The sequence below is a fragment of the Dreissena polymorpha genome, chromosome 13 (genome assembly GCF_020536995.1).
Source record: "Dreissena polymorpha isolate Duluth1 chromosome 13, UMN_Dpol_1.0, whole genome shotgun sequence".
Lineage (NCBI taxonomy): Eukaryota > Metazoa > Mollusca > Bivalvia > Myida > Dreissenidae > Dreissena > Dreissena polymorpha.
In genome coordinates this window covers 70,730,639-70,743,673 of record NC_068367.1, presented here as the reverse complement: position 1 = coordinate 70,743,673, position 13,035 = coordinate 70,730,639, and the positions used below count along the sequence as shown (strand labels likewise).

General features: G+C 35.3%; 1 protein-coding gene across 1 annotated transcript; it reads right to left on the bottom strand.

Annotated features, from left to right (window-relative positions):
* Window positions 1-941: 941 nt before the first annotated feature.
* LOC127855562 (uncharacterized) lies at window positions 942-7,157 on the bottom strand. Its single transcript, XM_052391293.1, has 3 exons — window positions 7,012-7,157; window positions 2,862-3,022; window positions 942-2,139 (listed from the first exon to the last, which is right to left on the bottom strand). The coding sequence occupies exons 2-3, from the start codon at window positions 3,012-3,014 to the stop codon at window positions 1,108-1,110; spliced, it is 1,185 nt and encodes a 394-aa protein (XP_052247253.1). The 5' UTR covers window positions 3,015-3,022; window positions 7,012-7,157; the 3' UTR covers window positions 942-1,107.
* Between the last annotated feature and the right edge of the window lie 5,878 nt (window positions 7,158-13,035).

Here is a 13,035-nt window from a genome sequence, read left to right as displayed (position 1 = left end):
TAAAACAAAACAACACGTTTGCCTACATATAGGATTTTTAAATAAATTCTCATTGAATACCATATTTAATAATCGAAATTAATCAAATAGTGTCACATGATGTATATTTTTGTTTTGATATCACCCAGTTTAGTGAACCTTATTATAAATTGTGCTTTTTGTTCAAAACAGTAGACAAACGCTACTCCTCGAGCGGAGGCGTACCGAAATTTCGACCACCCATCAGGCAATGCCAGTCCTGTTTATCCTGTTTACATACGTCATTGAAAGTATTGCTATAGTTCGCGGTAAATTTGTATGTCTTCATCGGTATTTTTAGTACGATTTACAAACATTGTTGATAAATTGGGAACCGCGTAAGGATTTATAACACAGAAGTATCCATTTAACCAAATGATGTCCGCCTAGCGATCGGGGTGTAACGGGTTTGACACCCACTATAGTAGCGTTCTTTAGTCCTTAAAGGCACCAAGTACTGGGTCTAGGCCTAGGAAACGGACTCCAGGGAGTTTTACATCGGTAGTTAGTACTTTAAATGCAATCAAGCTAAAATAAAAAGGCTAAGTCAGTAAGTGTTTACATATGCAACAAATATACCTATATTTAAATGGAGAACAACAGATTATTCCCACTTTTTTTAATACAAATATTATTTATTCGTTGTTTTCGTAAGAAATTATGAAATATCAAGACAACGCCCGAAATTTATGTCACGTGATAACTATATTCTATTTCTTGGTTTGAGAATTAAGATTTTCGTTCATAAAAATTGAATGCAAGCGAGTGAATAAGATTTTAAGAATATCATTATATTGATAAAACAGTTAATCCTCTCACTCAGATAAATATGACAATATACCTCAGATAATCCAAGTAATGTTTAACCCCTACGAAAGAGGTTTGGGTATTTAAGTAAAATTGTACGGGTTTTTTTTTCTTCGTATTTATTTGATGACCATTACAATTCCGATTGTCAAAATTATAACAATAAAGCAAAGAATAATGGCATGACAGTACAATTACATATTTTAAACGTTTCAGCCAAACATAAACATATAATATAATAAAACAAAAAAATAACTACTTAGTAAATATTTACCAATAATATTATACACCGCATGTCGGATGCACTTTTCTCGTTTTGATCTGAAATAGTTTGGATTTGTATTGAGTAAACCTTTCCACGCACGCTAATCCGCCGGCATAATATTTTATATTTTTGTACATTTTGGTTAATAAATTATGATTGTAGTCTCTGTTAGAATGACCATGACCTTCGAAATTTCCTGCCTGCGTGGTCTGATGTACAGCCAGGATAGTATTGGTAGCGTCAATTACATTGTATTTCATTTTTCTCGAATTATAGACTAACCAATTGTCATAAGCCCTCCGCCCTATCACAACTTCCGGAACATCATTCCACGGATACGTTTGCGTAGTAATAAAGTAGTCCTCAGCTACGTGGGTAAACAGTTTGCCTTTACTTTTCGAAATGCGTGTAATATTACCCCAATCGGATCCCTCATCTATCGTGATGTGTTCGACGTTGGTTCTGCGTCCAACAATTAAAATAGGCTTTCTCATATCCTCCGTTGTTGACTTAATCATCTGAGCCAACGTGTGGATCAATTCTTTTGTGAAAAGAATGTCACCGTTACTAAAAGCATAAAATGACGTATTAAAAAGGTTCATGACGTCCCGATACATGTACTTCAGCACCGGAATGCCGCCTGCTGCAACGGCCGAAAGCGGCAACGTTATGACGCTCGCCTGGTTACACTCGTTTATAATTGAACTCTCGTTCGAGAAAACAACCGGGATCACATAAGGGTGCAATGACCTCCAGTTAATAAGAGTGAGATTATGAACGAGATTTTTTTTTGGATTTGCATTCCATGAGGAGAACAGTGTAAGCAACGGTAATGTTGAGTTGGAGAGAATACGAACTTTTAACATGTCCAGTAACGTATTGTCGACGTTTTCGAGGATAATCGGTGTCGTTGCTAGCGGGGTCGTAGTCGGAACATTGAAGGCGACAGCGGTGGTTCCATTTAAAGCCAGAACTTCCGGTTGTGTTCCCATCTGCTCGAGAAGCTGTAGGTAGTAGGACACAGACCGGAACTGGTGGTGCAACAACGACTGTAAAGAGACAGAGACAACATTTCAATAGTGGGGTGTATCTAATTGTAGAAAGTTTTTTAGTACTCGTAGATGTAGCATTAGCGACCGGTTTAATGCGTCATGACCTTTTCTTTTATTAAAACAGGTTTTAAAATACTACTAAAGACCACAAAGCTGAGAAAGTTAATTGCAAATAGATTTTGCTACTTACTCATAAAGTCAAAAGCATACTGTGCAATGTTATTGTTTTTCCAATATATTAATATAAATTATAAATACCTAGGTACCGATCAGAATCTAATATGTGTTCATTGGCATAGTTCTAACTTTTTCTTAGAGCACAAGATAAGATTTCGTTACCTCCATTCGGAGGCGAGTCTAATACATACCGAAGCCGCAACAAATCTTAAGGTGATTTGTGCACAGATTGTAGTAGTATTGTAAAGTAAAATTTAAACATAATTTTTAAAATCGGCTACATGTTTTGTGAAAAGGAGTCCTAATGCGTGTGCGTAAAATATCGTTATAGATTCGCACAGGCTAATCAGTGACGACACTTTCTGCGTTTATAGTTTTTAAATTATCGTATTTTTTATTCACAGGAAGTCTTTAAATCTGCGAAAATCCAGATTAGACGGAAAGGGTTGTCCCTAATTAACTAGTGCGGACTGCGCACCCATTTATTACGACTCGTTTACACATAGCGAGACTTATTTATACATGAGCTTTGATTCACTTACTGATAGATCTCTTTTCACTACTGTGTACACGAAGTTTCCCCGGATAGCCCGTAAACCATCGAAAACGTTTGAGTACAGACAGAGGTAGACGAAGAGACTGGTCAGGATAAACAATATCTGCCAAGCTGAGGATTTCTTGTTGAATTTCAACATTGTACACCCTGAAATGAAATAATTTAAACTTTAGTGTAATAGATAATGCTGCAACTAAAGAGTTATCATGCTATAAGAGTTAAATTGTAATGTAAAAACGTTCAACTAAGAAACATGAATGCGTTTTAAGATTATATTAGTCGCGTTATGGAAAAACTAAGCTGAGCGTATTCTAGTAAACTGCCGTCCCATTTTAGCATGTGCAGTCCACACAGGCTATTCAGGGACGATACTTTATGCCGTAACTATATAAAATACTTCTTTTAAACGAAACATTTCATAACGGAAAGTGTTGTCCCAGTTTACCCCCTGGCGACACATCAAAAAGTGTTACACATACTATACAAGTGTGTACCAAGTAAGTAAAACAAGAGGGCAATCAGGCCCTAAGGCGCTCACCTGAAAGCCACAGGAACTAGACTATTCTGAAACAAGAGCGCCGCCTTGCGGGTGCAGACCGCTCATCTATTTTCTTTTTAAAGGTGAAGGGACTCTCATTTTCAATCACAAAGGAGGGAGGGGTGGAGTGAAGAGGGGTGTATAGTGTGGGTGCGTGGACATTTATTACATTATCTTACAAAAATGCGGGAAAAAAAATGCAAAAAAAATAAATCGGGGGTTGGGGTGGGTGGGGGTGGGGATTCTTGGGTGCGATGGTTGGACGGTATTTCAAACATAAAATAATAAAAATAAATATTTGTGTTTTTTAACCGTTTCCAAAAAAAAATTGTGGGGGGGGGGGGGTGGGTTGGGTGGGATAGTGTGAGGGTGTGGTGGTAATTTGTGAGATGATCTTAAAAAAAAAAATAGGGGGGGGGGAATTCGGGGAGGGGGGAGGTTATTCTTGGGTGCGATGGTTAGACGGTATTTCAAACATAAAATAATACAAATAAATATTTGTGTTTTTTAACAGTTTCAACAAAAAAATTGTGGGGGTGGGGTGGGGGAGGTATAGTATAGTGTGAGGGTGTGGTGGTCATTTGTGAGATGATCTTAAAAAAATAATTAGGGTGGGGGGGCATTCCGGGGGGGGGGGGAGTATTCTTGGGTGCGATGGTTGGACGGTATTTCAAACATAAAATAATTAAAATAAATTATTTGTGTTTTTTAACCGTTTAAAAAAAAATTGTGGGGGGGGGGGATGTTGGAGGAGGTATTGTATAGTGTGAGGGATTGGTGGTCATTTGTGAGATGATCTTAAAAAAATTAGGGGGGGGATTCGGGGGGGGTATAGTATAGTGTGAGGGTGTGGTGGTCATTTGTGAGATGATCTGAAAAAAATGAGGGGGGGATTTGGGGGGTATAGTATAGTGTGAGGGTGTGGTGGTCATTTGTGAGATGATCTTAAAAAAAAATTGGGGGGGGGGGGGAATTCGGGGGGAGGGGAGGGGGGGGTGGGGGGGGTATTCTTGGGTGCGATGGTTGGACGGTATTTCAAACATTAAATAATAAAGATAAATATTTGTGTTTTTTAACCGTTTAAAAAAACAATTTGGGGGGGGGGGGGTGGGGTGGGGGGGGGTATAGTATAGTGTGAGGGTGTGGTGGTCATTTGTGAGATGATCTTTAAAAAAAAATTAGGGGGGGATTAGGGGGGGGGATTCGGGGGGGGGGATTCGGGGGGGGGGGAGGACACGGGGATGGTTTGGGTGGAGTCTATTGTGGTATGCCAGGTAAGAGTAGTTTTGTCAAAGTATCAATCAAATTTAATCATCAATAAAGAAGTTATGGCATTTTTAGCAAAATTTAATAATTTGACCTTGAGAGTCAAGGTCATTCAAAGGTCAAGGTAAAATTCAACTTGCCTGGTACAGTAACCTCATGATAGCATAAAAGTATTTGAAGTTTGAAAGCAATAGCCTTGATACTTTAGAAGTAAAGTGGATCGAAACACAAAATTTAACCATATATTCAAAGTTACCAAGTCAAAAAAGGGTCATAATTCCGTAAAAATGACAACCAGAGTTATGCAACTTGTCCTTTTACTTTACCCTTATAATAGTTTGCGAGTGTTCCAAGTATGAATGCAATATCTATGATAGTTTAGGTGTAAAGTGGACCAAAACACAAAACTTAACAAAATTTTCAATTTTCTAAGTATAATGGGCTCATAATTCCGTCCAAATGCCAGCCAGAGTTACATAACTTGGCCTACACAGTCCCCTAATAAGTGTTACAAGTATGAAAGCAATAGCTTTGATACTGTAGGAATAAAGTGGACCTAAACACAAAACTTAACCAAATTTTCAATTTTCTAAGTATAAAAAGGGCACATAATTCTGTCAAAATGCCAGTTAGAGTTACATTACTTTGCCTGCACAGTCCCCTTATTATAGTTAGTAAGTGTTGCAAGTATGAAAGCAATAGCTTTGATACTTTATGAGAAAAGTGGACCTAAACGCAAAATTTTACCGGTCGCCAACGCCGACGCCAAGGTGATGACAATAGCTCATAATTTTTTTTCAAAAAAAAGATGAGCTAAAAAATGCAAGCTGAATGAAGATTATCTTGGACCAAAAAAGTGACTTTTAACATGTTTTTTTTATATTTGACCTTGTGACCTTTTTTTTGAGCTCATATGACGCAGCTTCAATTTCTGGCAAAATTTCATTGGGACAAATGTTCTGACCAAGTTTCATGAAGATTGGCCAATAAATGTGGCTAATATAGTGTCAACAAGTTTTCACTAAAGCCATATAAGGACAACTGCCCCCCCCCCCCCCCTGACTGCCATGTTTTTCAACGAACCATAACCATTTTCAAACTCACTCGAGCTATTGTAAGAACAAATGTTCTGATAAAGTTTCAAAAAGATTGGATAATAAATGTGACTTCTAGAGTGTTAACAAGGTTTTGTAGTAAATAGCCATTTAAGGAAAAATGCCACGCCCCCTTGCGGCCATATTTTTTAACTGATCTCAACCATTTTTGAACTTAGCCCAGATATTATTAGTTCAAATATTCTGACCAAGTTTTGAGTATTGGACCACAAATGTGACTTCTAGAGTGTTAACAAGGTTTGACCATACAGTAAAGCCATATAAGGAAAACTGCCCCGCCCCATGGTGGTCATGTTTTTCATTCAACTGGAACCATTTTCGAACTCGTCCAAGATATTATTGGGACACATGTTTTGACCAAGTTTCATGAAGATTGGACTAAAAATGTGACTTCTAGAGTGTTAACAATGTTTTACTATAGCCATATAAGGAGAACTGCCATGCCCCCTGGCGGCCATGTTTTTCAACCAACCGGAACCATTTTCGATATCGTCCAAGATATTATTAGGACACATGTTTTGACCAAGTTTCATGAAGATTGGACTAAAAATGTGACTTCTAGAGTGTTAACAAAGTTTTACTATAGCCATATTAGGAAAACTGCCACGCCCCCTGGCGGCCATGTTTTTCAACCAACCGGAACCATTTTCGAACTCGTCCAAGATATTATTGGGACACATGTTCTGACAAAGTTTCATGAAGATTTGACAATAAATGTGACCTTTAGAGTGTTAACAAGGTAAATGTCGACGACGCACGACGCACAACGCACGACGGACAAAAGGCGATCACAATAGCTCACAATGAGCACGTTGTGCTCAGGTGAGCTAAAAAGGGTTGTGTAAAACGTTGTAGAAATGTTATATTCTACTTATTTTACGTCTTGTGACATGTGTGTGAAATTTCCTAAGGTGCATTATTTATTCCGAAAACTTCAATATAGGTAACAATATTTTAGAATAACGTAGTGGGTGTGGGAGTGCGGGCACATCATTCAATCAAAGCTGTGGAGGTTTAATTGAATTTATTGACGCTGACCAATATAGCCATGGCGGAAAAGACCTACACAAAACAATGACAATATTTTACATACAGAACAAAACAAACGATACTAGGAAATATGAATTAAATGAACTTCACATTAATTAAACTAATTCACACACATTTCATAATGCAATAATACACAATGTTCAATAAATGAAAACTGTTTAACTCACCATGTTGGAATAAAACAACTACTATAGGCTTGTGTCCACTAGACGGTCTTGGCAAATGCAAGCGTGGTCAGTAATTTCATAATGAAATCAACAGGTACGTTTGAATGACCAATGAAAATCTTGCATAGGATCAATTCTAAATAACGATTGGACATCACCACAATTACACGAGCTTTCATGGGTAAACGAACACTGCCGAGAGGACGAAATTCACACAAAGAAGTGAATGTATGTAATATGAAAAGGGAGATAACAAATTGACCTGTACTACATAACGCAAAATTTGCATTATACTTATGTTGATAAAAAATGTTAGAACTATTTAATATCAATACTCGATCGAAGAAGCAAAACTGTTTGAATCAATCATATGGTTGAAACACTGACAAGGGCAGTTTGTCAGAACAAATATTTGTAAAACGAAATGAACTTATAAAGTGCAGTTATTATTTTTTCATAGCGATTACTTGCTGATCAGGAGTTTCGTTTGTTGCAAATGTTAAGGGACTTGTTCAAATATTTCCGTATTGTTGAAATAATAATTATAATTATGTTTAAAAATGTTTTGGAATATTCTTAACTAATTATACTATCATGAAGAACATTAAACACGAGATTGCCAAGCACTATTGTCCCTACCGGCGAAACTCCACCATTGTCAGAATATATTTTTTATTTGTTGCCATAGCAACCAGAATTTTTTACGTATGAACAAAATGAAATGACGTGCATATGCTCCATATTGCCATCTTTCCATGTTTCAAGTTTCATGAAAAATATGAAGAATATGTTCCCTCAGGTTTCACCGGTAGGGAACAAAAACATACTGACATTTCCGAGATTTGAAAGCGGGAACTCTGAAGACAAATGCTGATATGATACCATTGCGCCGGACAGGCTTTAGTTTTTAGTACCGAAACATGCAAATTGTCATTTTACCAAACTGTGAAAAGTCCCTTTTAAATATCCACTAAAGACACACCGTAGAACAACCGAATGCACCACAGCGATTTATACAACAATTGATAGAGGGGAAAAGTTACAGTATAATCGTTAAATCTTCAGCCTATCGATACTCCAAATTAGAAGTAGGCGTGCGAGTATTTATTATTAAATGATTCTATGTTCTTTTTTGATGACCTTTGAAACAAGTGTTTGTTATTGGGCGGATACCCAGCGGACCTCTAAAAAGTGTACAAAGAAATAATACGATTTTCAATACGACTTGAAAGTAATGCATGACTGAAAATCTCTGGATATGATTATAATCCCACTAATCTTCACGACCATTGAATGTTTATTTAAATGGACATTCTCATCTTTTGATAAAAAACCATAGTTCAATAGACATGATCTGTCTGATGTCAAACATGACATTAGCATTTCTACTTGGTAGTGTATGTTTGATCCCTCACGACATCAATCGATTAAGTAGAAATGTCCGCAATTCACCCATACACTATTATAATATTTTTTTTTTTTGCTTTAGTTAAATACCTGCATACTCATTATGGTAGTGGGGCGGCATGTTGCGAAATAAGTGGCGAGTCCTTTGTGAAATAATTTATGCTGGCGAGTCTTTAACAGACAAAACAAGACGAGAGTTTTATTCGAGATTAGTACAGAGTGTATAATCTAGAGAATAATGTTCCTAAATACAAAACATCAGTTGTCAATTTAATGTTTTTCAAAAATTTCAAGAACAGATGCGTTAAGAGATCCCATTAGATGATTGACTGTGTATACTGAAGGTGTAACGTATAATATCGTATCTAGAAATCTCAGACTTATAGTTTTTTAACAAGGACAAATGCACAGTCCTTCATCCTCATATTTCTTTTTAAATACGTTTCAGATGTATCGCGCATAGTTTTTATCTCTTGCATATCCAATGTAAACAAGTCTTAATATACACCCATTTATTGCGTAAATATTCTTCAAGGAGAGAAACTATATAAGAATTATTGTGTTCCAATCCTTATAATGATTGTATTGTGTTTGATAGATGTACACTGTGTTTGATAGATGTACACTGTGTTTGATAGATGTACATTGTGTTTGATAGATGTGCACTGTGTTTGATAGATGTACACTGTGTTTGATAGATGTAAACTGTGTTTGATAGATGTACACTGTGTTTGGTAGATGTACACTGAGTTTGCTAGATGGACATTGTGTTTGATAGATGTACATTGTGTTTGAAAGATGGACATTGTGTTTGATAGACGTGCATTGTGTTTGATAGACGTACACTGTGTTTGATATATGTACACTGTGTTTGATAGATGTACACTGTGTTTGATATCTGTACACTGTGTTTGATAGAATCCTAATAAGATGTACACTTTGTTTGCTAGATTACATTGTGTTTGATAGATGTACATTGTGTTTGATAGATGTACACTGTGTTTGATAGATGTACACTGTGTTTGATAGATGTACACTGTGTTTGATAGATGTACACTGTGTTTGATAGATGTACACTGTGTTTGATAGATGTACACTGTGTTTGATAGATGTACACTGTGTTTGATAGATGTACACGGTGTTTGATAGATGTACATTGTGTTTGATAGATGTACACTGAGTTTGATAGATGTACACTGTGTTTGATAGATGTACACTGTGTTTGATAGATGTACACGGTGTTTGATAAATGAACACTGTGTTTGATAGATGAACATTGTGTTTGATATATGTACACTGTGTTTAATAGATTTACACTGTGTTTGATAGATGTACACTGTGTTTGATAGATGTACACTGTGTTTGATAGATGTACACGGTGTTTGATAGATGTACACTGTGTTTGATAGATGAACACTGTGTTTGATAGATGCATACTGTGTTTGATAGATGTACACTGAGTTTGATAGATGTACACTGTGTTTGATAGATGCACACTGTGTTTGATAGATGTACACTGTGTTTAATAGATGCACACTGTGTTTGATAGATGTACACTTTTTTTATAGATGTACATTGTGTTTGATAGATGTACACTGTGTTTGATAGATGTTCACTGTCTTTGATAGATGTACACTGTGTTTGATAGATGTACACTGTGTTTGATAGATGTACACTGTGTTTGATAGATGTACACGGTGTTTGATAGATGTACATTGTGTTTGATAGATGTACACTGAGTTTGATAGATGTACACTGTGTTTGATAGATGTACACTGTGTTTGATAGATGTACACTGTGTTTGATAAATGAACACTATGTTTGATAGATGAACATTGTGTTTGATATATGTACACTGTGTTTAATAGATTTACACTGTGTTTGATAGATGTACACTGTGTTTGATAGATGTACACTGTGTTTGATAGATGTACACGGTGTTTGATAGATCTACACTGTGTTTGATAGATGAACACTGTGTTTGATAGATGCACACTGTGTTTGATAGATGTACACTGAGTTTGATAGATGTACACTGTGTTTGATAGATGTACACTGTGTTTGATAAATTTACACTGTGTTTAATAGATGCACACTGTGTTTGATAGATGTACACTTTTTTATAGATGTACATTGTGTTTGATAGATGTACACTGTTTTTGATAGATGTTCACTGTCTTTGATAGATGTACACTGTGTTTGATAGATGTACACTGTGTTTGATAGATGTACACTGTGTTTAATAGATGCACACTGTGTTTGATAGATGTACACTTTTTTTATAGATGTACATTGTGTTTGATAGATGTACACTGTGTTTGATAGATGTTCACTGTCTTTGATAGATGTACACTGTGTTTGATAGATGTACACTGTGTTTGATAGATGTACACTGTGTTTGATAGATGTACACGGTGTTTGATAGATGTACATTGTGTTTGATAGATGTACACTGAGTTTGATAGATGTACACTGTGTTTGATAGATGTACACTGTGTTTGATAGATGTACACTGTGTTTGATAAATGAACACTATGTTTGATAGATGAACATTGTGTTTGATATATGTACACTGTGTTTAATAGATTTACACTGTGTTTGATAGATGTACACTGTGTTTGATAGATGTACACTGTGTTTGATAGATGTACACGGTGTTTGATAGATCTACACTGTGTTTGATAGATGAACACTGTGTTTGATAGATGCACACTGTGTTTGATAGATGTACACTGAGTTTGATAGATGTACACTGTGTTTGATAGATGTACACTGTGTTTGATAAATTTACACTGTGTTTAATAGATGCACACTGTGTTTGATAGATGTACACTTTTTTATAGATGTACATTGTGTTTGATAGATGTACACTGTTTTTGATAGATGTTCACTGTCTTTGATAGATGTACACTGTGTTTGATAGATGTACACTGTGTTTGCCAAAAAAAATCATTATGTTTCAACCAAATGCTTATAAAATGTTACAGGTCTTCTAAATCGTGACTACAGCAATACAAATAACATCTTTCGTTTCTTAGCGTATTGCTAGGACCATAACGCCCAGTGTGAATCCGTAACAGTACTGTTACATAGATTTGAACATTATATTTCTGAAAAGCACCTGTCGAAGAATCGAAAATGCACTGGCGATAAATTATAAGTCTAGCTTTTAATTTTAAAAATGTATATTAAGAACGAAAGTAATCATTTTATTATAAGGCGTTATATACCGGCTACTATCTACACAACTTTCTTTACATCGAAAAAAGCAAAATGATTAAACGAAAAAAAATATTCTGGTTATTTTATTTTTTTAACTTTCATTTTGTGTGGTAACACTTGCCCGAAATAATTTGAAAAGTAAACGTGCAAATATTGACGACATTAATGAAAAAAAACTTTCTCATACATAGCATTCTTAAGGTATGAACTCAATAAAAAATATGCTTACCTAAGATATATGTGTATTTTTTGAAGCTATTATAATATTTCCTTCTTTAATCCTTATTTACTTACTATAGAAATATATTCGGTAAATGGTCTGGTTCCCGTATAATAACTTACTATTAAACTTAACTGTAGTAATTATAACACCATTTGTTATATGCTTGCACTGTCCATTTTTGCTTTATTTTAACAAAAGTTTATATGAGAAAAGAAGTTGTATGTCCACATTGACTCTAATAAATCAGTGGTGTGTTTCGAATGATCCGGATATTGATTATTACAAATAAAACGTTCAAGCACCGCTCAATAATTATTTGCATGCCGTGTCGACACCCGTCTGTTGTATTTTGCATCTCCTCATCGTTATCCACTCCTTACAGTAGGTAACCTAATGTGTAACCTGTTGCATACACATGACAATAAACACTTACACAAGTTTTAACATATTAAGTTGTAGAAACAAGCGTGCTTATACATTTTCGACAAAACACAAGTATCCCATATTCTAAAACAAAATCGTCCCTTCTCATTTTATCGTGACTTAAACGAAAAACCCTTAAATGTGCTGGGCAGTAAATGTTATTTCCATTTTAAGACGTTTTAATTTATTTACGGTTTATAAATGAGAAATACAACGATCATGTTCGTGATTAATGAATTTTTTTTGAAAGTAGGTCATGTTTATTCCAGGGTGATGCTATGATTTTTAAATTACGTAACGCATAATTGTATTGGTTTGTTAATCATTGAATATTTGTTTTATCAAGCTTTTATTAGCTGCTTATATTTAAAGAAAATGTAAAAATATTTTAGCAACAACAGGAGCAAGATTTTCATTGTTTTCCATGAAAAATCTATTTATTTAAGAAGCACATGCGCATAGTCACAAACATAAGCAACAAATAAGGAAGGCCGATATTATCAGAATCTTTCTAAATGATACAGATTCCTACAGGGAGTTAAGTAAAGCCAGAATTTTGTCAAAAAATGCAGATTTGAATGCAGTTTATGTTGGTATGTCCAAGAATTAACATTTAACTAAAGATCGACAATTGAAACAAGTGTGCTTTTTATATATTTTCACTTAAAATATTTGGATGTATTCATTAAGAGGGCCGATATTACGGTAACACATGCTACTGAAGATAATAATAATCAAAATTATTTATT

Excerpts from the sequence above, each read along its gene's own strand:
- LOC127855562 (XM_052391293.1), bottom strand. The coding sequence starts at position 3,014 with ATGTTGAAATTCAACAAGAAATCCTCAGCTTGGCAGATATTGTTTATC. Across the intron at positions 2,140-2,861 it reads TAGTGAAAAGAGATCTATCA|TCGTTGTTGCACCACCAGTT; the intron begins GTAAGTGAATCA and ends GTCTCTTTACAG.